This window comes from Primulina eburnea, chromosome 10 (genome assembly GCF_022965805.1).
Source record: "Primulina eburnea isolate SZY01 chromosome 10, ASM2296580v1, whole genome shotgun sequence".
Lineage (NCBI taxonomy): Eukaryota > Viridiplantae > Streptophyta > Magnoliopsida > Lamiales > Gesneriaceae > Primulina > Primulina eburnea.
In genome coordinates this window covers 3,677,946-3,705,147 of record NC_133110.1, presented here as the reverse complement: position 1 = coordinate 3,705,147, position 27,202 = coordinate 3,677,946, and the positions used below count along the sequence as shown (strand labels likewise).

The 27,202-nt window shown below is 34.6% G+C and overlaps 5 protein-coding genes across 5 annotated transcripts; 1 reads left to right on the top strand and 4 right to left on the bottom strand.

The window, feature by feature from the left end:
* Positions 1-377: 377 nt before the first annotated feature.
* On the bottom strand, positions 378-3,939 carry LOC140842599 (sulfite exporter TauE/SafE family protein 4-like). Its single transcript, XM_073210608.1, has 12 exons — positions 3,637-3,939; positions 3,325-3,484; positions 2,950-3,150; positions 2,715-2,776; positions 2,573-2,618; positions 2,428-2,480; positions 2,252-2,338; positions 2,024-2,074; positions 1,697-1,936; positions 1,247-1,340; positions 998-1,138; positions 378-810 (listed from the first exon to the last, which is right to left on the bottom strand). Exons 1-12 carry the CDS (start codon positions 3,811-3,813, stop codon positions 728-730), a joined length of 1,395 nt encoding a protein of 464 aa, XP_073066709.1. The 5' UTR covers positions 3,814-3,939; the 3' UTR covers positions 378-727.
* A 5,713-nt stretch (positions 3,940-9,652) lies between these two features.
* LOC140803681 (uncharacterized) lies at positions 9,653-11,009 on the bottom strand. Its single transcript, XM_073159578.1, has one exon. It carries the CDS (start codon positions 10,684-10,686, stop codon positions 9,757-9,759), a length of 930 nt encoding a protein of 309 aa, XP_073015679.1. The 5' UTR covers positions 10,687-11,009; the 3' UTR covers positions 9,653-9,756.
* Positions 11,010-11,763: 754 nt separating this feature from the next.
* LOC140842598 (probable glycosyltransferase At5g03795) lies at positions 11,764-15,169 on the bottom strand. The gene is made up of 4 exons (XM_073210607.1): positions 14,439-15,169; positions 13,508-13,755; positions 12,777-13,125; positions 11,764-12,590 (listed from the first exon to the last, which is right to left on the bottom strand). Exons 1-4 carry the CDS (start codon positions 14,796-14,798, stop codon positions 11,916-11,918), a joined length of 1,632 nt encoding a protein of 543 aa, XP_073066708.1. The 5' UTR covers positions 14,799-15,169; the 3' UTR covers positions 11,764-11,915.
* Positions 15,170-16,915: 1,746 nt separating this feature from the next.
* On the top strand, positions 16,916-21,579 carry LOC140842597 (beta-galactosidase 15-like). Its single transcript, XM_073210606.1, is given in 19 exon segments — positions 16,916-17,077; positions 17,419-17,514; positions 17,596-17,708; positions 17,817-17,883; positions 17,990-18,082; positions 18,321-18,464; positions 18,603-18,688; positions 18,819-18,924; positions 19,041-19,128; positions 19,226-19,344; positions 19,439-19,600; positions 19,700-19,920; positions 20,012-20,115; positions 20,201-20,310; positions 20,400-20,618; positions 20,712-20,920; positions 21,026-21,305; positions 21,467-21,520; positions 21,523-21,579. Coding segments are annotated over 19 exon segments (2,481 nt in total). The 5' UTR covers positions 16,916-16,918; the 3' UTR covers positions 21,574-21,579.
* Positions 21,580-22,167: 588 nt separating this feature from the next.
* LOC140842596 (threonine dehydratase 1 biosynthetic, chloroplastic-like) lies at positions 22,168-26,343 on the bottom strand. The gene is made up of 8 exons (XM_073210605.1): positions 25,690-26,343; positions 24,984-25,163; positions 24,412-24,888; positions 23,931-24,179; positions 23,769-23,842; positions 23,221-23,338; positions 22,664-22,798; positions 22,168-22,543 (listed from the first exon to the last, which is right to left on the bottom strand). The coding sequence occupies exons 1-8, from the start codon at positions 26,143-26,145 to the stop codon at positions 22,403-22,405; spliced, it is 1,830 nt and encodes a 609-aa protein (XP_073066706.1). The 5' UTR covers positions 26,146-26,343; the 3' UTR covers positions 22,168-22,402.
* Between the last annotated feature and the right edge of the window lie 859 nt (positions 26,344-27,202).

Genomic DNA, 27,202 nt, shown 5'->3' with positions numbered 1-27,202 from the left:
TATTATGATGTTCTCCACTTTGAACCTAAACTTCCATTAATTTGCTTTTCGTCTTTATCCAATTCTCTTCTAACTCATATTAACCCCAATCTTTCTCACGACCTTCCAATACAAAATTTTGATTGCATTCCCAACACTCGAAAACGGTAACTTTTAATACCAAGGTCTTATACGAACGAATGGAAATATCACACCTTTTTTTTTCCCCCAAATTTGCCCCAACCTCATGTTTGATAAATGATACTTAGATTTCATGAGGGTGTAAATTGCCGACTATATTCAGCTATTTAAATCGTTAATAAAAATTACTTCGACTTCTCGTGTAAAAATTTGTAACTACCTAAATCATTGCTAAATTGATATAAAGCAAGAAAAGAAAAATAAAGCTTGAGAACAACCTACTGTAATTGATATACTTGGTGTCAGCGCTGGTTACACCAAATAACAATTACAGACTCTTTTCTAAGATATTCACCAACAAATGGATTCAACGCGACAACTCACATAATCTTTTTACTGAATAAAAAATGGTAATGTCGCGCGGTGTTATCGCTAGCTAACACTCACCATATCCAAACCATTTTAGGCACACAAGGGAATATACAGAGGGATTTGGTCAATTAGGCATTGGCCAACACCCCTAGTAATATGTTTACTTCACAAACACAAGCTTTCTTGATCTTAATATGATTGGCAATCTTCGATTATGTACTTTTCCCAGATGAAATCACTGGCTGCTGCAGAAATCCAAGAACCCCATGAATTCATGGTTGTGTATCATCTTGATGCTTTTATCTATACCAACGATACCTGCAAGAAATGAGAAAAGATCGAGAAAAACAAACATTTTTGTCAAGAAAATTTCTTTGAGATTAAATGACGGCAGGATGAGATTTTGACATGGAGGATGTCTTATCCTTCAATTATACATTTCTGTATGTTAATAAATTTTGTTTTTTCATTAAGATAACGAGATGACAACGAGTCTTGTGGTTACCCATTGTGAGAGCACTGGCAAAAATGACACTGGCAAGAATGAATACAATGATTGAAGCTCTCCCTAAAATTGTAGTCATCTTTCTTATGAAAAATTGACCCCAGAAGCCAGCCAAGATTGACACGGACATTAGGTATAAACCTGCACAACAAAACATTCTTGGTTTTAAAATCAAATATATGATTCTTCGAGTTTTCTGATAAATACAGAATAATTGTGATAATCCAAAATTAAAAATCATATTCATACCATATGGAATGGGAAACCTTCTGAGGAGATAGAACTCCACAACAGATAAAGATGATGAAAATGTCATCACAAATGTTGCTGTCGCGCTAGCCACCTGAAATGACAAAAAAGTATGATCTTTTACCAGTTCCGATGGACTATTTGAACATCTGAACTAAAGACGATTCACTCTTACAAGTTGAGACATTGCCAAAGAATTTATACTGACGAGGGGTCCAAGAAAGCCATTGGCTAGAATCGAAAGCTTGGATTCAAGCAAGGTAGTCGCAGCATAAGAGTTGGGATCACATATTCAAAAACTATATCTGATAGAAGAGACACTACTCAAATATTTTCCACCATAGCAGCCCAAATGACGATCATTGTGAAATGTAGCAGTGTCATAGGATAGTGAGAGATAATTATTACTTCCCAAATAAACTTGCTCGATAGCCCTGAAAACAGCCATACCTGTGGGATTACTCCAATCTCTAGCAGAAGAGGACCAAGAATGAAACCACCACCAGATCCTAATAAGCCGCCAACTGTACCACCTAATATGCCACAAAGTGCACAAAATGCAAGATTTGTAGCTGTCCAGTCTATCGCGGCCTCACATATAAGTTCCAAATTTCCAGCTATTCTCCTTTTCTTGCTCTCCTTGTACAGTTTAGAACATTCATATCCGAATACAGCAAGAGAAACAGGAAACTGAAGACAAAATAGAGAACTAACTCTTGAGACAGATGACTCAAACACGTAAATGGATTAAATTTACCCCAACAAATCTTGATGTACCTGTAACAAGTTGAGCACCCAATACATTGTACTGCAAGCTTTTGTATTGTTCTGTTAGCCAATAAATCATATCAACATATATCACTAAAAACTAAGTTGCTACACATACAGAAAGGAAGATTCTAGATAGCATGTGTGTGTGTGTGTGTGTGTGTGTGTGTGTGTGTATATTGTGTGCGTGTGTGCGTGTGTGTGTGTGTGTGTGTGTATGTATATATGTTTGCTTGCCTTGATCACTTGAAGAAACAAGAAGCAAATCCACACAAGAAGTAGCACGAAAATTCTTTTGAAATTAAGGTTATCCCTCATAGTTTGCTGAAACATAGCAAGTAACAAATCAACCTCAATGTCTTGGATAGCTACTGCTGAAATAGACGAGAGATATTGAAATGAAGTTTACTTACCACAGCTGTTTTTTCCTCTCTAGGAATCAATGGTTCATGAGTGTCGATTAGCACTGATCAAAGAGGCGAAACAGGGAATGAAAAGATCAGCTCTATTCTGGAAATTTATAACAGAACATATTCTTACATATGATTAGCTACTTACACTCGCCACGAGAATTCACAAAAGTTTGTTTATCCGTCATGGCTTTCTGCAATTAGAATGTTTTGGAACATATTAAAATCAATCAAATTGATTACAACATAGGTCTACAGACACCATTCGTAAGAGCATTAGAGCAACCAACCTTAAGAGTGGTTTCATCCTTCCACATCTCAATTGCTCTGAGAAAGGACTTAGAAGAAGTCCCTGTAAATAACACATAAAAAATATAACGAATCTAAGATCTATTGCATAGGACGAGTACAGAGTAATGAATCTCCCACTCAAAACAAATAAATCAATCACTAATCTGCATTCTTGATCACTATATAGGATGAAATCTAAAAGAATGATGCAAAGGAATGCTTGCCACTACATACCCAAGAACAAGATTATGATCAACACAGTGATGAGCCAATAGGGGAAAAAAACACTCAGAGATACCCCAATTGTGATTCCAAGCATAAGCATGGGCTGGAATAAGAGGGCCAAATCATAGTCAATTATTGGCACTTCCCTGCACGGATGAGGGACCCTTAAATTGTACCAAACTGAAGATGCTGACGCCCCCATTATCATGCCTGCACCACAGATCAGTTCAAAACCGACCATCTTTAGGTACAAATTCTTGGCCATACACTTTCGAAAAAAAGAAAAAAAAACACAAATCTTATATTGTAATAACATTTATCCATTCAAAATCTTGAATCAACAAGTAGAAATGTTCAAGAACAACTGTTTAATAACGTTCTTACACTTGGAGATAGCAGCAGCAGACTTGGTATCAAAGCCAACAATCAAAGTAAGCATAGGGACAAAAATGCCACCGCCTCCAACACCGCCCACTGTTCCACACGCAGAGCCCAAGAAGCCTATCACCGTAGCCAGCACAATTTCCCAACTAAACTTCAATTCCTGCCGCAAACCAACAAATCCAGTTTCCGAAAAAATCCCATCTTTAGCCATAGAACAACAAAATCTCGTTTTCAACGACAACAAAAAAATCAACACAAACTCATCCGCGCGCGCAAGCATGCAAAATACAAAACGAGAATCCATATACTCACCGGCCACACTTTATCTACAGATTCATCTTTTCTGGACAAAACATTCGGATTAGAAGCAGGAAGAAGAAATGGGTATTCATTATCTCCGCCATTGGAGTAATTGCCGACGAAATGTACAGAGATAACAGCCAAAGAAAAGCCTGTCAACAAGTACACAGCCAACCCTTTCGCGGCCATGCCCTTTCACCCTCACCCTCACCCTCACCCTCCCTCACCTCACCCTCACCCGGAAATCAAACAAGACAGCGTAGCAATTTACACTACGCTTAAACACTGCGATTCAAACGATAAATATTATCAAAAAGAAAAGAATCCCCGACACATGTGACGTGGGTAACGGCACCTGTCATGTAGATGTTACAGGTCACAGAAAGGTGGTCGTAGTCTCCCAATGGGACAGAAAAGGCCAGGCTTGAGGTTATCAGTCGTGAACGTGGCATTATATGATTGGTCATGATTTTTTTAAAAAACATATTTTTCGAATAGAACAAATTTAATTATATAAAGATTTAATCGTAAAATAATAATAATTATGACCTAATTACAATATATATTTTTGGATTGTGTTTGGTAGGTTGGATGTAATCAAATCCATAAAATGTTTTGCTTATAATTCAATATATGAATTATATATCACAAATCAATTAAATCATGAATACGTAATTATCATATTATCTTTTATGTATTTATTTGTTTGCTTTTATTTTATTAAAAACGATAAAAGAAAAAAAATTGTTAAAACTTGTAAATTGAAAAAATAATAATAACTATTTAATAGTAAAAAATATCGTTACGAGTAATTAAATTTTTTTTAGTCAAGGTAAAATATAAATTATATTTAAATATCGAACTCAAAAACTTCTCACAAACTCGAAAAATCGGTGTCAAACGAGTTATCAGTCATCGACATAATATAATAAACATTTCTCGAATAAGCGTAACCTTAAATTTTTAAATTAACATTAAACGTCACTTACTAAAGACCACTATATTAAATGACATTTATTTCAAGTAAAAACTTGCGAATTAATGTAAAAAATTTAATAATTCATATGTTATTTTGAAAAAAAAAAACTTTCTTTAAAATATCGTTAAAAAATGAGGTGCGATTAGGTTTATTAACTCAATTTTCCAAATGAAATTTGACCAAGATCATTGGTCACACATATATTTGAATACACTCAAATGTATTTGAGAGATTTATTTATAAAAAATAAAATTCGGCTAAAATCATTATCTCAAATTTAAAAAGGTAAATATGATATTATTACAATTTATTAGACATATTAATTTAATTTATAATTATAATAAAATAATAATATTTTTAATATAATCAAATCGATTTGCCTTAAAAATGGGTGCGTTTGAAAAGATTAGGGTTTGGAAAAAGTTAAAAGGTTCAGCCGTACAGGGACAAATCACGAGCGCGAGAGAGAGAAGCAAACAAAGACAGCAGGACGATAATGATTGCACTATAAGAAACCTACATATGTTACAAATATCTTAGTCAATCAAATACATACAACAATAGTTATTTTTAAATAGTAATTTTTAATTTGAGTCAAAAGATCCATGGATTTTTTTTATATATAAAAAAATTAGAATTTCTAATTAAAGGAAGAATGAGTCTCATGCGAGACCGTCTCACGGACCTTAATCTGTGAGACGGGTCAATTCTACTCATATTCACGATAAAAAGTAATACTATTAGCATAAAAAGTAATATTTTTTCATTGATGACCCAAATAAGAAATCCGTCTCACAAATGCAATCTGTGATACCGTCTCACACAAGTTTTTGTCTTAAAGTAATTAAATTCGCTTAAATTATGTAATGGATTTAAAAATATTAAACTATATATAATTTGTAATATTATCAAGTTGGACTATGTTTGGTACATATGATATGATAAGTAAATGATTAGTAATTAAGATTATTAAAATATGAGATATATGGATTAATGATATCGACCGTCGTAATCCCAATGTTTTGAAGTTATGTCATTTCTTATAAATCAATAATTAAAAAAAAAAAAAAAGAATGGCAAAATGATATGGACCGTCGTATCTTTCTCAAAATGGCCCCCTCTTTTATGAATCTAATAATTTTTTTTTAAAAAAAGTAAAATTATTGGCTGGAAGAATGAATTTAGGAGAGGATATGGATAAATTTCAAACGATTAAATTGGTGGGTAGATTTGAAACTGAAGAAAAAAACAAAGATCATCAATTCTTTGTCAAATTGATAAAAATGGATTTGATATATAGGAAATCGAATTCACTTAAATCTTTCCATCCAAGATGGATTTGATATATAGATTTGAATTTCAGTTATAATTTTAGTATTAATAGTAAAACAATATATCAAAATTTATAACTATACTTTATTATTCACACATTAATTACACAAAATTAAAATGAATTTATCTGAGACAAGAAAAATATATCTGAAATTTATGGATTTGAAATCTATCGACCGAGATGCAACCTTATATCATGTTTGGATGGAATGATTTGATTTGAGATAAATTTAAAGAGTATATTTTAAATGATACACGTCTTGAATGCATTTTAAATTCAACATAATAATTATATTTGCATTTACATAAGTTAATAAAAGGCGTATTTAAAATTCATCTAAGCAATCAAATTTGCTTGGTTATCCCTCCAAATTTACGAGACTTCTGAAATTATTTCATTACATGCAGGTGCATGCACCCAAAGATAAAATTATACACCACTCAACTTATAATGCGAAAACACTGGATTAATCGAAACTTTTTGTGAGGCCCGTTATCTTGATAATAATCGATTAGAATTCAGACCTAATTAATCAATAAACAATAAAAAAAATGAGTTAAAAATCTGCATCTGATTCTATAAAAATATTAATATAATCTTTCTGTAAATAAGAGATATCAGAAAATCAAATACTCAAAATAAACAACACATGTCATCAACAAACAAAACTAACATTAACAAGTTTCGGCTAGACACGATAATGATATATACCAGACAAAAATATCATATAGCAAACAAGGTTTGATAATAATATGATACAATCTTCCAAATATATACATATTATATTTGAGAGATGACAACACTACTCAATAATACAGCCGAGCCTACTCTTAATGAGCTTTGGTGTTTTCTGATGCTTCCTCTCAAGTACCTGAGATGGAACCACATGTACCATATGTCATGTCCATACACAAAAGACACGACAATCCCTTTTTGGGGTCAAAAACCCAAGTACGAGATATCAAGAAAAGAAATTACGATATATAACATAGAAATACAATGATGTCATACATGAATGCAATGCATAAATATGTGCAAGATATCATGATATAAAGAGTAGAATGATTGATATCAACAGTCATGTATAATATGCTCAAGGTGGTCCGAACTCGGCAGACAGTGCCTCTGATATGGCCCAACATTGTAACCAACAACTACCTAAGTCGGATCGAATCAAGATAGTCAAACATCTTCATGACACAATATGATATCATATATAACGGATCTCAAAAGAAATATAACCGGATCTTAATAACATACATGTTCAATATGGTATATTAAGTGATATTAATATATCGAAGTAAAATAAAAATATTCGTAGATAAAAAAAAATATTTTATTTTACACATCAATTATCCATGAGTAATATATAAGTCATCATATAATATCATACTATTAACATATAACAAAAAATATCATACACAAGATTATTTGTATTAAAAATTTCATAATCCTCGATATATCATTAAACCATCAAATTATTATATTATTATTCAAGGATAAAAATTATAGGCTCATGGGTTAAACCGTCAAATCGATCAGAACCTACAACATTAATTAATCAATATTGGTGCAACATTTGAGCTAAAATTTAATCAAACTCGAATGAGTGAAACTCTTCACCGAGGTAGCCCGCTGCCTTGGACAATAAGGACGACTGTAAATTGAGTTTTTACACTTGTGAAACTCAAAGCCAAGACAATCTCCGTAGTGACAGGCGGTGGATGGCAACAGAAGACAAGAATTGCACAAAAATTCAAAAAAAATTGGCTCAAAGTTTCTGCCCAAGTTCACAACATCAACTTAATGTTTCCGACGAGAAAATCCCACGGTAACAAGGGAGGAATAACGTTGGAGCTCCAACGCGAAACAGGGGTAGATGGTGACTAGCTCAAGTAGCGATTTCAGGTGCAATATTGATACCAATAGAAAGCTTACGTCGAATGATTTCCAACCATATATTTATTTTAACTTTTCGACAATCAACAACAACGAACGAGGCGAAAGAGGTTTGGAATTTTTTGTGGAAGGGAAGAGAGAAATCAACCAATGGAACAGGAGCTAGGCAAGAGAAAGTAGAACGTGAGAGAAAATAACTATTAGTACATGTTTGTGTCCTGCCATTTGTAACATGGAAGTAATGGAATTATTAAACAATATTAGAAAGAAAAGAGCACATGATTCAGCTTTTCATCTTCGTTTAATATTGCGCACATACGAAAGTTTACATCCCCCGACCTACATAAATTATTAACATTAATAAAATATATACATACATAATATATACATACATATATATATGTATATATATATATTATTAAGACACGTGGCGTTTCCCCGAACGATTCAGTCGTATGTGTGCGACACCTTCCGTACTTACCGGACCCACGTTGTGAACGTCTGACCCGCCATTTGGTCCGCTTCTTTCTCAGGTTCACGTTCGATTCGCATCTCCTCCATTTTTCTTCTTGCTTCTTCCTTTGTTTCATCGTATGCATCATTCGTCGGAACGGTTGCGGTACTTGAAACAGCAACTATCGTTTCAGTTTCAATGTTATATTACTGAACAATTGTATAAAAAAATTGAAAAAAAATTTAAATATAAAATACATCATACTAAAAAATAAAATATATGAAATTATTACAAATTAATATATCAATACAAAACTATTTTACAATAATAGCACAAGAAGAAATACACACTAAAAATTATTACATCTAATACCATGAAGAGTGACGGGAGGAGCGAATCATTGTTATATTTTTCATCACTATCTCATAGATTAAATTGATTTCGAACGTTTGGATATTGACGTGATTGTCCATAGAGATATTGATTAGATTGAAATGACGAAAGATCATTAGAATGGGAGGACTGATTTTGTAATAATGTTTCGTCACGACGATTATAATATCCGAATCCAAGATACACAGTAGAACTATCAGTTGTACTTAAAGATCGATACTAGGGACCATGACGTCCAACACCCCGCCATATGATGATAAAGATTCATTGTATCTATCACCAATATATTAAGACGACACATAATCAAATCCACGATGTCTAATTCCATGTGTACCAGATATTGAAAAATCAAATGATCTATCAAAACATGAAAGTTATAGTCTTATATCTTATCTATCTGATAGGAGTGACCTCACAACAATTGGATCAATATACAAGACATTATACTAAAAACCGCAACGCCACATTTTTCATACCATTTCTGCACTTCCATTTCCTATTTGACTCAAGATCAACTTTCTAATCTACACATTCATTTCCATAATCTTCAACGACTACGAAATATAATATCAATAACATAACCATTATATTACATTCCAATAAACATAACCATAAACAATAACCATAAACAATAACCATTACCATACCTTACCGTAATTAACCATTTATCTCATATCCATATTTTTTAAACACCAAACCATTCTGCTCGGTCGTTCCGTTCTACGTCGCCGTTAAATCGCCGATAAAACGTCGAAGAACAATGTTATAAAACAATAACCGATTTGTCCTGAAACTTTGGAACAACGGTCACGGTTCCCGTTCCGTTCCGGCCGCATAACGATGGTTCCCGCGTACCTTGATCGTATGACTCCTACATCGCGACAGCTTGAGAAACTAATCCATAATAATGTGGTAAAATATTGAACTGGGAATCAAAATTCAGGATAAAACCAAATTTTTTTCTTCTTAATTTGTATTAAGAAAATTACAGATGCTCCTTTTCATTATTCAAGAAAAATAGAACAAATAGTACAAAGAATTACAACCATCAGTATTCTGCAAGCTAGACTGGACTCATAATCTGCTAACCTTGGCTGCTTCGGTAGTGTCCACCCCCGTCTGTTTAGCAGCTCCTTCAGTTTCTTCCGCCGCTTGCTTCGTCTCCTCTTTCTTCCCTATCAAGTACTCCCTAGCTCGCCAAGTAGCATTCGCAGCTGAGTCCTTCAATTCGGTGATCTTTCCCACCGTTGTATCCTTCCCTTCTTTGGCCTTTTCAGTAGTGTAGTCCTTGTACTCACCGGCCTTGTCTATAGTTGCAACCTTGGCTTCACCGACTTTCTGCATCATTGTATCCTTCGCTTGTTGCGCTTTTTCAATAACATAATCTTTGTACTCCCCCGCCTGTTGCATAGTCGAGTCCCTAGTCCCCTTGGCTTTTTCAGCTGACGAGTCCCTGGTCTCTCTGGCACTATCAGCCGCAACCTCCGTTTTCTCAACCGTGTAATCTTTACACTCGCCGATTTTCCTAGCCACAGTATCTTTCGTTTGTTGGGCCTTCTCTGCAGCAGAATCCCTGGTTTCTTTAGCCTTCTCCGCCACCTCATCAGGTTTTTGGGATGCGTAATCCTTAATATCTTTGGCTTTCTCCGCCGTATGATTCTTATAAACCTCCGCCTTCTGGGAGGCGGAATCCTTTGTCTCCTTGCCCCTCTCTTCCGCCACCGCCGCACTTTCACGGGTGCTTTCGACACCTTCTTGAGACTTACCCAGCACTGCTTCCTTCGCGTATCCTACTGTTTCCTGTACTGTACCGATCATGCTCCCGATAATCCCGGGGGACCTCTCTTCTCGCTTCCCACCTGTTTGATCAATGTGCCCCGGCTCTTCAACCATTTTAGCTTCTGTTTCTCTCCTGCTTCCCCTGTTCGCTTCACTCAACTCCTCCGCCGCTGTTTTCGCAGCTTCTTCAGCTCTCTCGTCTCTGGCTCCTTGCCTCGATGCCATTCTATCAGCCGTCAAATAAATAAACACTTGAAACAGATGTAACGATCGAATATTGCTGTATACTCGCAAAAATCTTCCGTAGTTCAATGGTTTCACGAACAAGCGGGAGGAATATATGCTGGCCAACCAATTTCAATAAAAATTCCTGAAAAATTAAGATTTTTTTAGAGACTGACAGGTAGAAATACTGCATGCATAGTTGGACTCCATCGCCGTGCCATGTGGCGTGACTATGTTGCGACACTAGGATGAGCGGGATGAAATATAGAAGTTTCGAGCACCGATGATACGTCCGTGGACTTCATCCTCTGACACTGCGCCTCTAGTGCCGAGTTAATCCACGTGTATTCAAATTTATCATACAAAAATGGAAATAATTTTTAAAAGTAAACCAAATATCGTATATATACCTAAATTTAAAATGAGGGAAATTTTTAATTATGATATAAATATCTTTTTGAAAGATTTTGATTGTTAAATCATTAAATTAATATAATTGAGTAGTATTTTGCTTATTTATCTCATTTTAAAATGAATAGAAATACGAAATTCATATTAATAAATGTTTAATTGGAAAGATCTTATACATAATAAAAGATGATAAATTTCACACTTTTTCTTTTCGCAAATAAAAGAAGCTCATACGAGAATTTGTAGTTTATAAATTATACTACTGATCAAATAATTTTAATAATACAATTATTTCTCAGAGAAATAATTGCTTATATTGGTGAATTGATTGGGACATAATTGATTCTTATCGATTGAGGGACAAACATCGAGTTATCATAATCTGATTTTTGAAACATTGAATACTTAAAAAATTAAGCCCATTTTGTTTTGAAATCAAACATTAAACACTTAAAATAATTCATCGTAAAATCGATTAAACATTTTAAAAAAACAATTAAAATATATACAAGTTGAAATACCATAATATATTTTTTTATCATCAAACTCAAAATCGGTAACATTACGAAATCCAAATATTATTATTATTTTTACTAATAATATAATATTAGTTTTCTAAAAAATTATTTAAGACTTAGAAAGTGGAACATACCCCACAACATTTGAGTTATTGATTTTTTTTTTCGAACGCCATACACAATATTACACATATTTTGATGTATCAATCCATCAAAAATTTATACAAATATTTAACAGAGAAACATATTTTTTTTACACTGCCTGCTGTGATTCTTGGACTGGCAAGTAAAACAACGTTGTCATGAATCCTCGATCCCATGAAGCCTAATATTAAGCCTTCTTAGCCAAATCGAATGAAGTGTCATATGGAACACATCGTACCTCTTCGGATGCAAATTCACCTCAAAATGTCGTCTTGCCAGCACACCCCGTCTCTGCAGTCTGATGTATTGTCTCGTAGAGATCCCAGTCAAAATTTGTTTAAGATTAGGGATCTCTGTAACCGAAATTTCAACGGAAAACGACTTCCAGTTCAAGACATCGCTAAAAGGGGGAACGTAATTATCCTTGATGAGCACGGGTACGCAACCGGTGTAAAGGGCTTCGACCATTCTTGGGCTCGCGACTTCATACCCGCTCGGGCAAATGCAGTACCTGCTTTTCCTCATCATGGCTAAGTAAGAGACATCCTTCGGGAGGTACTTGTGAACTTGCACGTCTTGATCTTTGTTTTCCCAATGTTGGAGAAGAATCGGCCTAATGGGACCATGAAGTCCACCGGCAAAGAAAACGAGGATCGGTCGTTTCGAGGGGGATGGACCACCGATCAAGCCATTGGTATGACGACCGGGTAGATTTATCTCTGGTATGGAGACGTCTTTCGAGGGTTGAAATCCTTCTGACATGTTTGCATTGCATAATGCTCTAATTGAGTTGTTAAATAGCCAGGGAACCGATTTAGAAAGCTCGGGCCCCTACGATGAAAACATACCAATAAACAAAAAACCTTCTCGAACCCATAGGCAGAGACCTAAACAATAGTTTGATACTTTCAACAAAAATAACAATGTCAAGAACTTGATACAGCAAGGGAAATGGATATTGCAAGAAAGCGAAAACGCAGAAAACCGGACAATAGATAAGAATGAAGATGTATTTACCCAATCGTGGCAAGCCAGCATGAAATGATCGGCTCCAAGGCTTCGATTCCAATATGGATATTTCTTAGAGACAAGATAGACATAGTCTTTCACGGTCTGTTTCATTGGCAACCAATGATCTTTTGGAGATTTATTATATATGAAGTGGACTATTGATGCCACGCTGAACGGGAGGAAGAAAACATGCGCATTTTCTGGTTCCCTTGTCCGAAATTTTGTAGTTTCCATCTTATATATGAAGTTTCCCTCCATGGAATAAATGCTACCACAAGGACCATTGTGGAAAATAGGTTGCTCTCCTTCTCCATAGACATACACTTTGAACTGCTTTTCCATCTCCAAATAACTCCTAATGTGCCAAATGAAGGTTACATGTGGATGAAGAATTTTTTTTTGTAATCGATTAACATGATTAGTCGAACCTCGCTGTATGCACAACGAATAAGTAAGAGAAGATCAAAATATCACACACGACGCCATGCTCGAGAGGAACTCGAAAACACTGAACCTCGTTACTCAAAGTAATAAAGTTTCATCAACTCCTCGACGGTAGTATTTAAGGTCGATTCTGAGATCATCAGTCATATTGTTGAACCCATTGAATTAAGTATTAATTCTTTCATGCATATATTTACCAAGTTACATATAATAATTTGCTATGCCTTAATTTCAATTCGATTGCGGAGGGGGTTTGGTAACACCATGTAACATAACTAACAATCGCAACTTACCGATGAAAAGCCAAGGGATTCCAATAGATTGGACCGTTTGGGATATAGTCTGTGTCATATGTTCCATTCCCATTATTCGCCTCTCGAATTGATGCTCGAGATCGTTGGAGTCGGGCTTCAAGAGTTTCTAAACTGCTGAACTTTCTTTCTATTCTGGGATTCGATGAAAGGATAAGAGTCTCATTTGATGAAGGAATACCATAAGATCTATTTTTAGAGATTATAGAACTCTCTACCACCTCCTCTACCTGTTCACACAAGAATATATACAAGATCAAAAATCACTTATTAATATCAAGATTTTAAGTCGAATTTAAATTTTTTGTATCCTTTACAAAAATTCCTTAAAAAATATAATAGATTCTTTTCTTACAAGTGCAAGAAATGTCATAATTGAACAAACGGAATAAAGGTGTGGAAAATAATTACCAACAATTCAAAGGAAGCAATTAATACTATATTTAGGGACCAGAAAATAACAGCGTCTGAAGTTGAGGTAAGCTACCATATGTGTTTAACATCATCACATGGAGTTTTTCCAGAATCATGTTATTTGTCAGATAATTAGAGTATGGAGAAACTTTCTAAAAAAATTAAAATAAAAATAAGATCAGTAGAGGGAAATAGGCTTCTTTTTTCAAATTTTTTATTCGCAAAATTAAATATTAATCAAATCAAATATTAAATAAGTATGTACATAATAAATTGATTTTCATAATTTTTTTATACTAAATTCCACAGATTTGGACCAAAACTCATCCTGATCCTGAGGAAAAAATGATTATTAAATTTAAATTACGGACAATATTATTTTGGAATCAAGGATTTAATTTTTAAGATAGTTATACATGTTGAAAATTATATTATATTATGATTGAACTTTATACTAAAATTAAATTCTCTTTAAAATAATAGTAAAAAAAGTTCTCACATGTGGCATCCTTGTAGCTACAACGGCAAGCGGCGGTGCCGCGGAGCGGTTGAGATTGTAGTCCGCCGAAAGTGCCTTCTCTTTATCTCCCCCACCCGCCACCGTCCTCCAGAACTCAAAAGCCACGCCGCCGTCTCCCGGCGGCGGAGTACTCTGCTTAACACTCCCCGCTCCATGATTACTATAAACAGGAAAAAGAGAACTCCGCACCCAAGGATGATTGTAGCTGGAAGACTGCGAACCCATCAAACCCACCACCCCGAAAACCACCATTAACGGAAGCAAAAAACACAGAAGCCTCGTCGAAGACGACGATGTTTTCCACCATGAACACACTCTCCTCTTACACCCTCCGTCCATTATGAATCCACAAAAACCCACCAAGAAACCCTCCTTAGAAACCAAATCAAATCTCCATAATTCATAAACCCACACGATTCAATTTTCTTGATTTCCCGAATCACTTTTCATGCAGCCAGCCCATTAATTCTCTCTGTCTAATTATACAATCCTCAGCCTATTCAATGATGATCCTCTCTTTAATTCTTCCTCCTCCTGTGACGTTTGAGCTACATATACGTACAAAACCCGATTTGTACGTATATGCGTGTTATTGTGCAATTTCAGGCGTTATTTTTTCTCTCTCTCGGAAAAGTGACGAACACAATTGGCGAGAGATGGTTAGAGCACCGAACACGCTAATTCGCCAAGCGGCGGATGGTCTCTGTCTCAGTATTAGAGTTCTTCATGCAAAATTACGCACTTTTTAAATTTTCTGTTCCCCTGTTCTGCCCCTCATTAATCTCCGTAGACCAAATTTAATTATATAAACATTTTCTCCTTAAATTGGACACCAATCGCGAGAGGAGAAATTGACACCAATCGCGGAAGATGGGGTGCCACGTCTTTCCTAGGAGAATGTTTCGCCACGTGGCAAGCACATGTCGCGAGTATACTAGTGAAGGAGCGTGGGGTGTTACGGAGATCGGGTATATATGGAATCGGTATTGAATTCTACAAATATGGTGATTAGCATCTTGAATTTGGAATTTACCTTTTTTTCGCCATAATAATTGCATAATACACACACACACACAATATACATTATGGAGTATCAATTAATCGTGGAGTAGGTCTCTTGTGAGACGGTCTCACGAATCGTTATTTGTGAGACGGGTCAATCTTATCGATATTCACAATAAAAAGTAATGCTCTTAGCATAAAATGTAATACTTGGATGACCCAAATAAAATATATGTCCTATAAATACGACTCATAAGACCGTCCCACACAAATTTTTGTCATAATTGTGATGTGCTGATCTGTCTACACCATCGCTTGATTTTTTTACCGAACTTAGAAGAAAAATTTTGATGGCCCATTTCAAAATCTGTAATCTTTTCAGCCTGCTGTATTATCAAAATCAGAATCGTTCATCGAGGTAGTCACAAATTAATAAGCAAGTGAATATTTGAATAATGATTGAGAGTTTAATTTATTTTCAACATTTTTTTAATGAGTTGTCTAACAAAATTTGTTCAGAGATTTTTACTTGACCAGCATAGTTCGATGAGTACTGCGTTTATTCAGGGTAACACTCTGATTTCATCGTCATTTTAACTAATCCATCTAGGTAAAATTTGAATCATATTTTGATCACCATATTGATTTTTTTTTAAAAAAAAATCTAACACGGGATAAAATTATACATAAATGTAATTTAATCTAAATATCCACACACACAAAAAACTAAAATTATATTATAAATAAAAATATTCGATTTGCTTTAAAATTATTCAGATAATATCTTAACAATAAATTAGGATGAATCAGTTTTTTTCTTAACTAACCTATAACCTTTTTTTAAAAAATAACTTATTAAAAAACATTTTTTTTAAAATTGCATTTTTGGTCATTTAATCTAGTGACTTTGCGATTTTAGTAATCTACATTTTTACGTCATGATAAATAAATTAGAAAAAGACATAAACAACTGTACAAAAAATTCAGTTTATTAATTAGCAAAAGATAGAAGTTGTTATGATTTTAAATTCAATACAAATTTTAAAATTATATCTATCGAATTACCATATATCAGATCAGATATAACAGAAGACTGTACTGTACCTTCTTTAAATGTTTTTTTTTTTTTTATTTAAAGAAACAAGTAATTTAAAGGCTCTACAATTAAGTTTGGAGATAAATGAAAGATAAATAGTAATTATATTCTATCTGTATATCTCTACGATTTGATATTCTCGAGGTTACATTTGGGGAGTTGGATTTGAATTAGAAATCGTACTTTCATATACAATCTTGAAGATATCATTGTTACACAAACACATATAATTCAAGATTTAGACTTATCCCAATTTATCTCATCGAGAATTTGAATAAAATTTGTTGGCCTATAAATACCCACATACCAAATGATCATTTCTCACTTTTTTTTAAGGTTTTATCTGATTAGAAAGAAAAAAATGATGGGCTCTTTCAGATTATTTCTGTTGATTTTCTTCACTTTCTATTTGGCTACAAATGCTGTTGAGGTTACATATGATGATAGAGCAATCAAGATCGATGGAGAAAGGAAACTCATCATTTCTGGATCTATTCATTATCCTCGTAGCACTACTGAGGTATGCATGCTTTCTAAAATTTTGTCTAAATAATATCGTGATTTTTACGAAATTTAGTTATTGAGTCGATGTTTAGATATCATCGATATATACCGTAAAAAAATGTATTTTGTTTTAATATAATCCATATATATACATACATATACGAAACATGCCGAGCTTAATGAATCATATTACTTCAAAATATTCTTAAAAATTTACTATACTAAGAAAATTTTATTATCTCTATAAATTTATTAACCTATAGAATACATAATAATACCTGATTCAATATATCAAAGCATGTATTATTTGAAATTATTTAATTTAATTTCTTTTTGTTGTTGTTGTTGGGATTGTAGATGTGGCCATCGTTGATCAAGAAGGCCAAGGAAGGAGGTCTCAATGCAATTGAGACTTACGTTTTTTGGAATGCACATGAGCCTTTATATCGGCAGGTTTGATATTATATATATATATATTGTGTTATACTTAAAAACGTGTATGCAAATGCGACTGATCTCCTTTTTTTCACACAGTACACATTCGAAGGTAACTTAGACCTTGTCAAGTTTATCAAGACAATTCAAGATGAAGGGATGTACGCGATTTTGAGAATTGGACCATATGTTTGTGCAGAATGGAATTATGGGTATTATTTATGAACAAATTTAGTTTTTTTTTTTAAATATTAATCGGAAAATTGGGAAATTTTACTTATTGACTAAATTATATTTTAATTTTTTTAATGTATGTGTAGAGGTTTTCCTGTTTGGCTGAATAGTCTACAAAATATCACTTTCAGAACCCAAAATGACGCCTTCATGGTAGTGTTTATCCATTTATAACTTAATTGCCTTATTTTCTTTATTGTTTATTTTATGTAAGTAGGATTAATTTGTATATCAAATTTGTTGTTTAATTTGGGTTCAGAATGAAATGAAGACTTTCACAACCTTGATTGTTGATATGATGAAGAAAAATAATCTCTTTGCTTCTGAAGGAGGACCCATTATAATGGCTCAGGTATGTAAAATTTACGTGCGCGGTGTCACAACAATTCAATTATTTCTCGAATGAAAATTTTCCTAAATTTATGTGTAATTTTTGAAAAAAAAGACTAATTTCCCAATCAAATTCTAAATTTTTATTCAATGGGAAAATTTTAATGTCATATATATGTCAATTACTTAGGTAAACTCCATTTCATTATTGATGAATCTGTAAATTATTTTTTGTTTCTATTTTTTGGACTAAAAATCAGATTGAGAATGAATATGGAAATGTCATCGGCTCATATGGAGATCAAGGAAAATCATATATCAATTGGTGTGCCAATTTTGCTGAGTCTCTGGACATTGGTGTCCCTTGGATCATGTGTGAACAAAAGGATGCACCACCATCAATGGTCTGTAATAAATTAAATATATATATATACATACATATATATGTATGTATGTATGTATGTATGTATGTATGTATGTATGTGAATGTTTATATAATATAATAGTAATAATAATATAATTTTGTTTAAATTAATGAACAGATCAATACATGTAATGGTTACTATTGCGACCAGTTTTCGCCTCATAAAAATAGCCCAAAGCTTTGGACTGAAAATTGGAGTGGATGGTTAGTATATATTAATTCTTTATATTATTTAATTATTATCAGCTATTATTATTTTTTTCTTAATTTCGTTTTGTAATATATAATTTAACGTTTTACATGATCTTCATATAAATATATAAAATTTATTAAGGTTCAAGGATTGGGGTGGCAAAGACCCACATAGAACAGCAGAAGATCTCGCATTTTCCGTTGGACGATTCTATCAATATGGTGGCACATTACAAAATTATTATATGGTTTGTCACAACATTAACTTCTAAAATTTAGGAAATTTACATTTTTTATATGAAATTTTCGCATGCATTTCAAGATCTAATTGATCATATATTATAAATTATATACGTGGTTGTAGTATCACGGAGGAACGAATTTTGGACGTGTAGCCGGTGGACCGTATATAACTACGTCATATGACTACGATGCCCCCCTAGATGAATATGGTAAAATATACATAATACAAGAATTAAATATCATATAGTATTACTCTTATAATATGCTTAAATATAATTTAACTTTTGTTTTATATTAACGTTGCAGGTAATCTGAACCAACCTAAATATGGACATCTGAAGCAGCTTCATACCCATCTCATGTCAATGGAAAAAATTCTAACTCATGGTGAATCTACAAATAAAGATTATGGGAACTGGATGTCTGTGAGTAAACTTAATTTCCCATTTTCTTTTTCATTATATATATGTGTGTGTAGAAAAAGATTATATTAAATTTTATATTATTTTCCATTTGCAGTCCACAATTTACAATTACAATGGTTCACGGGTATGTTTCTTTGGTAATGCAAATGACAAAGAAGATGTAACAATAGATTTTGAAGGCAAAAAATACACTGTTCCATCTTGGTCAGTTAGCATTCTTCCGGACTGTGTCACTGAAGTCTACAACACCGCCCGGGTAGGGAGAACGAGTTTTTTATTAGGACAGGAATAAAAATTTTGATTAAACCTCGTATGATTTCTAAAAGGGAGACTTTTTTTTTGAATTTTATGATAGGTGAACACACAAACATCATTAATGGAGAAGAGATTACCAGAAGATGCTGTGAGAGGACTACATTATAATTTGAACTGGAAGTGGAGAAGCGAGCCAATGGAGCACTTGAGATGTCCCGTTCAGTATAGTAGAAACCTTAAAGGTGTTACTTATGCTAAAGGACTCATTGACCAAAAGCTTGTGACAAATGATACAAGTGATTATCTATGGTACATGACAAGGTATTACGCTGTTTCTATGTTGTTTTTTGATGTTTAAGGTACTTGAACTCGATTTTGTTTGGATCCTAGATGATAAGGTTTTTTCATACAGTGTGAACTTGTATGGAAATGATCCCATCTGGGGTGAAGAGGTAACATTACAAGTGAACTGCAACTGCCATGTACTTCACGCATTTGTCAACCGGAGACACATTGGTAACTATCTTCATCCCACATTCGTGTTTATCTAATTTTGATGATGAATCTCGATTGATTTTCTAAGTTTTTCGTTGAATATTAGGATCAAAATGGGTGAGAAATGGGGAATTCAAGTTCGTGTTTGAACGAAACTTTGCACCAAGAGTAGGGACGAATTACATAACCTTGCTTAGTGTAACAGTTGGACTCCAAGTAAGAATTTGTGATGCTATTCTTTTCTTTTCGTACTTGAATTTGCCCTAGATTACTTTGTTGATTTTAATATTTTGTTTTTCTTGAAGAATTATGGAGCGAATTTAGAAAAAACACCGAATGGCATACTTGGACCAGTGAAACTACTAGCACCAAGCAGTATAGAGAAGGATCTGTCGAATAACAGATGGGCTTATAAAGTTGGATTAAACGGTATGGATGAGAGGGGACTTGGAAGTGATCCGATGTTTAGCAGACGAAGATGGTATACAAACTGGCCCAGCAACCAAATGTTTACCTGGTACAAGGTATGATCAATGTACCATATATCTCTCTATATTGTTTTGTTCGGAGAAAAAAAGAGATTAATTTATATTTTATAAATGAAAATTTCTTTGCAGACAGCCTTCGCAACACCAAAGGGGGATGACGCTGTTGTCTTGGACTTGTGGGGTTTAGGAAAAGGGACAGCTTGGGTGAATGGTAATAACATAGGCAGATACTGGCCTAGTTTTCTGTCTGGCGACGGATGCAGTTCCTCATGTAACTATCGAGGAGGCTATGGGGCTTCGAAATGCGAGTCTAATTGTGGGAAATCAACGCAAAGATGGTAAGACGTTCAGAAATTTAATCCAAGAATCTACATCCTCCCACCCAAAAAAAGCTAAAAACATGCAATTTTAACGTACATAACCGTGTTCTTTGCGTACTCTAGGTACCATGTTCCGAGGTCTTTCTTGAACAAAAGAGGCCTTAATACCTTGGTTCTGTTTGAAGAGTTTGGAGGAAACCCTTGCCTTGTAACTGTAAAAACCGTGACAAATTCAAAGGCATATGCACATGCTTACGAAGGGAGCAGTTTGGAATTGTCTTGCCAAGGGAAAAGGGTTATATCCAACGTAAACTTTGCTAGTTTCGGTCTTCCAAATGGGACATTCGGATCACTCGAAAAAGGCCACTGCGAGTCATCCAACAGTTTATCAGTTCTTAAAGAGGTAAAGCTTCTGTTTCAGTTTTCTTGATCCGTTCGGTTTCAATGTTAAAAAACCTAACTATAAATTTGTTTCTTAATAAGATAGGATTTTCAGATTTCTTATAAATGTAAAAAGCTGTTTTGATAAGAGTATTTCTGACTGTTCTTGCTAATGATTTTCAGGCATGTGTTGGCCAGAAAAGTTGCTCGATCGACGTATCGGAGAAGACTTTTGGGCTACTGATTGCAAATCTTCAGTGCAAAGGCTTGCTGTTGAAGTTGAATGCTAGGAAAAATAACACATTTTTTTTATCCATGGCGTATTGTTTTAGATGATGTCGGTTGGAGAATAGTTGTGGTATTTTTTTCTCTTTGATAATTAGGGTTTTTGGTCAAATTTGGATCTCTTCATTTTTTTATATCAAAAATTATTTAAGGTCTAGTTAATGGTATAAAAAAAATTGCTACCTTAAGGCTATTTGCTTAAATGAAGTTATTTATAACATCATAATAACAAAATTTCACAAGCCCAAAGTTTGCATTATAAACCAGAACAACCCCAATAACTCCAAATTGTACATATACAAATATATAGACATGAAACGCGAGTATTTTGCACGATTTTAGGCAAAGGAAAAATGGGATTTTTAGCATTTTACATTGCACAACTGTGCGTGAAGACCTCCAACAGAATTTTGATCAAGTTGTTTGAATCTCCTCATGCAAAATTCCATGTTCGAATAATGTGAATAGAGAGAAAGATGCAGATACAGCTTCTCTCATAATAAATCTGATCCAATTCGAGTATTAGGTATATTCGAATGTAATTTACGATTCCATGTATTAACATACAAGGTTTGAATCATTTTATTGGAACATAGATATAACACTACCAACATTCGATCGACAATCTTCTTCCCATCACAAATGCAATCTTTGTTTGACAATCCCTTCATACAAAGCATACGAGAAACGAAAGATTCCATAACTCTACAAGTGTGATACTTCGACGGATAAAAGGGCACACAAACTGAAAATTCTCACATACAACAGAACCAAGTCTCGACCAAATCCTTGTATCTTTCCAAGGATTTGATATCTAGAAATCCGGCACCATCATCATCTCATTAAAAGCTGGAAGGCTTCGTTAATGGTTTCCACTTCATATTCATATCCCAGACAGTTTGCACGATTCTTGAACTCGTCTATCTCATTTTTCGATACTTGGATGGCAATTAACACGTTTGCCCCAGTTTCTCCCTACAGATACAGTATATGCATATGAACATGGAATGTGAGGGTATATATAACGACGATAAAAATATCATATGCATACGGATGAAATTGATGGTGGCATGTTTTAAACATCATCATAGTTACCTGTGCTCTATAATGGAACAAACTTATGTTCCAACGTGGGCTTAACATATCCAAGAATTTCATCAAAGCTCCTGGCCTCTCTGGGAAAACGAAACGGCATAGAAGCTCATTTTCAAGATTTGATCTGCCACCCATCTAGAAAAAGTAAAAGAAGTAAGCGCACAAATCGAATGCATACTCTAACCAACACATGTAGAACTTAAGGCAAAAAATGGAATATAAGGACTCTATACCAAAACTCGTAGTCTACTTCCACATCTCCCAAGGGACGTAAATTTTTTAAAACATCCCAGTGAGGGGGCATACATTTTAACCAGGTTTCATAGTCGTCTCTTCTCAAAGAGAAGATTGAGCTGAAATTAATGAATAAGCTAGCCTGCATGATTCCTTAACTAGCATACAAAATTCAAAAGGTCAAAAGAAAAGTCGTCACTTTTTTCAAGTTATGTTAACTCCCCTGTACAGTTTTAAAAAAGGCTATGGGCATCGATCAGATTGATGAAACAGAGTGTTCACAAGCTCAATTAAATTTTAGAAATAACTAAAAAGGCACTAACCAAATGCCGCAAATGATCTTTGACCAACTCATTTTCTGTAAGATTAATGGTCAGTAGTTGAGCTGATTTCATTCTTCCTATCATCGCATCCAGTTCCAATTTCGTGTGAAGCCCGACACTGAAGGAAAGAAAAAGAAAAGATAACTCGGAGTGATTTTGGATACAAAAGCACCTGGTTTAAAAAACACTTTATCAAGAATAGTTTTTGAAGTTGTTTTTCCTTAAAAAGGTAAATGCAGATTATGTTTGCATAAAAATTAAAATATCGAACAAGTTTGTATTATGTATATTTCTGATAAAGAAGCTGAAACAAAACACCTCAAAATTACAATTTTTAGCTCATGATTTTGGGTTTTTTAAAGTAAACACCAACAACATATCACTTTTTTTAAAAGAATTTCTCCATCAAAATACTTTAGTGCCAAAAAAGTACTTTCAATTTAAAAGAATTTCTCTGTCTCAACTCTCAATGCTTAGTTGTCAATTCTTTGACTTTTACTTTATTTTTTGTGTCATCTATGCGGAAATATGTGAGATGCGCCTCTTACCTATATAATACGAGAGCATTTTCTTTATCTGAATTATATCTGTATTTGATTTCGGTAATATTCATCGGTCCAACCTGCAAACAGACAACTGAAGAACATAAACTTGGATGCATTCCATAAGATGGTGGGAAATAACAGGCCTAGATGGATCAGGAAACCCACGAGCCCACAGAATCGCTTAAAGCTCCCAAGTTCCTCAGGCATGTAAGTGGCAAGTACAGCTTCCCGACGTCTACCAACATCCGCAAGTTCGGTTACCAATCTCAGTCGATCAAAATTCATGTTAGCTCCACTAGTTACCGCGACAACATTTGCACCCTTAATTCCATAGTACTTACAGTAAGCTTCGGCCCCAGCTAAAGAAAGAGCACCGGCCGGTTCTAAAATGCTCCTTTTCTCCTCAAACATATCCTGTCATAAGGCAAAATCAAATACGAGACAGATAAATAACATCTGAAGGACGTTAACCTCGAAAAACTCCATGATTTTTGGCTTGCAGAAAGCCGGATAACAAGGGAATACAAGAACAAGGATGGGGCAAAACAATTTCACATATAGATTGATTCAACAACGCAGCAGTCTCTGAGAATGCATCAAGAAGAATGAAAAAAGATGAACCCAAACAGTTAAAATGGAATTTAACCTTTATTGATGCACAAATTGCGTCCCGGTTAACAAGAACTACCCCATCTATCAGTTCCCTACAAAGGTTGAACGTCTCTTTGCCAACCTCTTTCACTGCTACACCATCAGCAAAACCTCCAACTTGGTCCAACATAACTTGCCGGCCATGGTACAAAGATAATGCCATTGCATTTGCATCGAATGGCTCCACTCCTATAATTTTTACTTCAGGGGAGACCCTTTTCACATAGGCAGCAATACCAGCAATAAGGCCCCCACCACCGACTGGCACAAATATCGCTTCTAGAGGCTCTTTCATTTGCCGAACAATCTCCATTCCAACTGTGCCCTGCCCTATGATCACATCTGGGTGATCAAAAGGTGGAACGAACGTACGACCCTCCTCTTCTGCTCGTTTTTTGGCATAAGCTTGAGTTTCATCATAAGAATCCCCTACTAGTACAACAGTGGCACCCAGTCTTTCGACCGATCTCCACTATCCATAAAAAGGGTTTAGTAATATTGTTATACCAATAGGGAAAACATTAGAAAACAAAAATCAACAATTAAACAAATCAAATAAGCAATAACCTTAATCTCTGGTGTGGTAACGGGCATAGCGATGATTGCATTGCAGCCCAGTTTCCGAGCGGATAATGCCACACCTTGTGCATGATTTCCGGCAGATGAACATATCACGCCTTGTTCGAGTTGCTCCTTCGAAAGCTTTGCCATCATATTATAAGCACCCCGAAGCTTGAATGAAAAAACCTGCGAAGTATAATATCATATTCACATTCCAAGATCTCCTACCACACCGCACCATAAAGCTACGGACTTCACGTCTTTTCTTTTTCCTCAATCAAAAGCTCAGTAAAAACAAAGCACACCAGGGAAACTTGACCAGTACAAAGCTCCAAAACTTTCCCAGAATCAATAACAAATTTATTTGTTGTCCAAATTCAGGGAAAAAAAAAAGAGTATAGACTAACCAAGATTGAAAGTTTAAAAACATTTCATGAAAATTATTCCACCCAAAAGTTAGAAAATAATAATGATGATAAAGTCGCATAATGATTTCAACGGTTAAAAAAAACATTCTGCAAAGATAAATTTGCCATATTTCATCCATCATTCCACTTTCAGCTGAAATATTGGAATTTCCATCCTGGCCAATTTACAATTTATTGCATGCAAACATGCTGGTTATTTTTTTCTTAGTTGAAGTCGATAAACATACTGGCAGAAAGATGCACGCACATTATGTAATATTAGAATTATAAAATTGAGGACATACGGGCTGAAGATCCTCTCTCTTGAGCCAGACATTGACTCCCCACCTATCCGAGAGCTTGGTGGCCAGCTCCAATGGTGACTCGTACGCCACTTCATACACCTTAGAGGATAATATATTCGTCAAATATTCCATTGCATTCAAGCCACAGTTACCCGCCGCACCGTTGTCCGAGTGATTCTTATTCTGTATCAAATACCCGCTCTCGCACTGCAGAGAACTCGGAGAAACTCTCTCCATATGAGACCCCAAATTACTGTCCGGAGGCGGTGACAGTGTAGCCATCCTAGGCAGCGGAATCTCAAGGGCCGGTAAAATTTCCGCCACCGACTTCGACAGTGTGGCATGGATCAACGGCTTTATGCGTGTGCTCTTTACGGCGGCGAAGGGCTTGTTGACGGTGAATTCTGCAGTTAAAAGTGGGGGTTGCGCGTGGCCTGAGAACCGGAGAGCTTCCATTTTGGAGAAAAAACGAGGGAGGAAGGGAGGCACGGCCAGAAAATTTAATAGAGTATGCGTCGCTGCATGGTGCGAAACAAAAGCGCAAGTGGCCAACAGCGAATCAGATATTGACACGTTTGAATTGAAATATGTCTATTTGTGTGTGCCGGGTAACTCAACATTGAACCGCCTGCATGGGAAGCTACTCCTTCCTAACTAAAACCCCCGCACCTTCGTCGTTAGGGTATTAGAGTTCACTAAGTAGGTCTTTTATTGATTAAGTTCATTTTTTTAATAATATTTTTTCGAACGAGTTTGTTAATTTATTGTCTTCAACGAAAAACTATTTTATTAAACATCTCCATAATTTCAACAGTAAAAACAAAAAAAAATTTTGTCATGCCTATAAGTTAGGCATCTAATAAAAAAAGAGAGTCTAGAATGGCAGTGAAGTATTTATTAACATTACTCTATTTTTATGTTTCAAAAATCATAGACAAAAACTTGTGTGAGACGGACTCTATTTTTATGTTTCAAAAATCATAGACAAAAACTTGTGTGAGACGGTCTCACGGGTAGTATTTGTGAGACAGATTGGGTCATCCATGAAAAATTATTACTTGTTATTGTGAATATCGGTAGGGTTGATCCATATCACATATTAAAATCCGTGAGACCCACTCTACTTAAAATTTTGATTTTAGTTTTTTTTTTTTTTTTTAAGAATTATGATTTAAAAAAAAAAACTTTCAAGCGTTGTAAGTGACGGGAACTCCACACGAAATTATATTCCAATCATAAACTATTCATCATATTATTAAGTTGTCGCCTTTCGTAGCTTGACGCAGACGCATATCCGCGTACATGCATATACCTAGGAGAGCTACAGGCACGTTAAAACCAAGAGCGGAGTCAATATTCAAAATTATTTAGGATTGGTTTCGTCCACGATGTCTTTAATAAAATAAATAATTAATTAAAAAATTTAAAATAAAAAATATGTAAACATCGATTTCATGAAAACATAGAACAAAAGTATTTAATATTTTCAAAAACATGAAACTAAAACATTACT

What these genes read in the sequence shown, in the direction of transcription:
- LOC140842599 (XM_073210608.1), bottom strand. Translation starts at nt 3,813, where the DNA reads ATGGCCGCGAAAGGGTTGGCTGTGTACTTGTTGACAGGCTTTTCTTTG. An exon ending in CTGTAGATAAAGTGTGGCCG is followed by an intron (nt 3,485 to 3,636) that starts GTGAGTATATGG and finishes GGTTTGCGGCAG; the next exon opens with GAATTGAAGTTTAGTTGGGA. An exon ending in GATCATAATCTTGTTCTTGG is followed by an intron (nt 2,777 to 2,949) that starts GTATGTAGTGGC and finishes TGTTATTTACAG; the next exon opens with GGACTTCTTCTAAGTCCTTT.
- LOC140803681 (XM_073159578.1), bottom strand. Translation starts at nt 10,686, where the DNA reads ATGGCATCGAGGCAAGGAGCCAGAGACGAGAGAGCTGAAGAAGCTGCG.
- LOC140842598 (XM_073210607.1), bottom strand. Translation starts at nt 14,798, where the DNA reads ATGGACGGAGGGTGTAAGAGGAGAGTGTGTTCATGGTGGAAAACATCG. An exon ending in TAGCTACAAGGATGCCACAT is followed by an intron (nt 13,756 to 14,438) that starts GTGAGAACTTTT and finishes TTGTGTGAACAG; the next exon opens with GTAGAGGAGGTGGTAGAGAG. An exon ending in AATCCCTTGGCTTTTCATCG is followed by an intron (nt 13,126 to 13,507) that starts GTAAGTTGCGAT and finishes TTGGCACATTAG; the next exon opens with GAGTTATTTGGAGATGGAAA.
- LOC140842596 (XM_073210605.1), bottom strand. Translation starts at nt 26,145, where the DNA reads ATGGAAGCTCTCCGGTTCTCAGGCCACGCGCAACCCCCACTTTTAACT. An exon ending in AATGCTCTCGTATTATATAG is followed by an intron (nt 23,339 to 23,768) that starts GTAAGAGGCGCA and finishes TCTTTCCTTCAG; the next exon opens with TGTCGGGCTTCACACGAAAT. An exon ending in AAGATCATTTGCGGCATTTG is followed by an intron (nt 22,799 to 23,220) that starts GTTAGTGCCTTT and finishes TACTTTTTCTAG; the next exon opens with ATGGGTGGCAGATCAAATCT.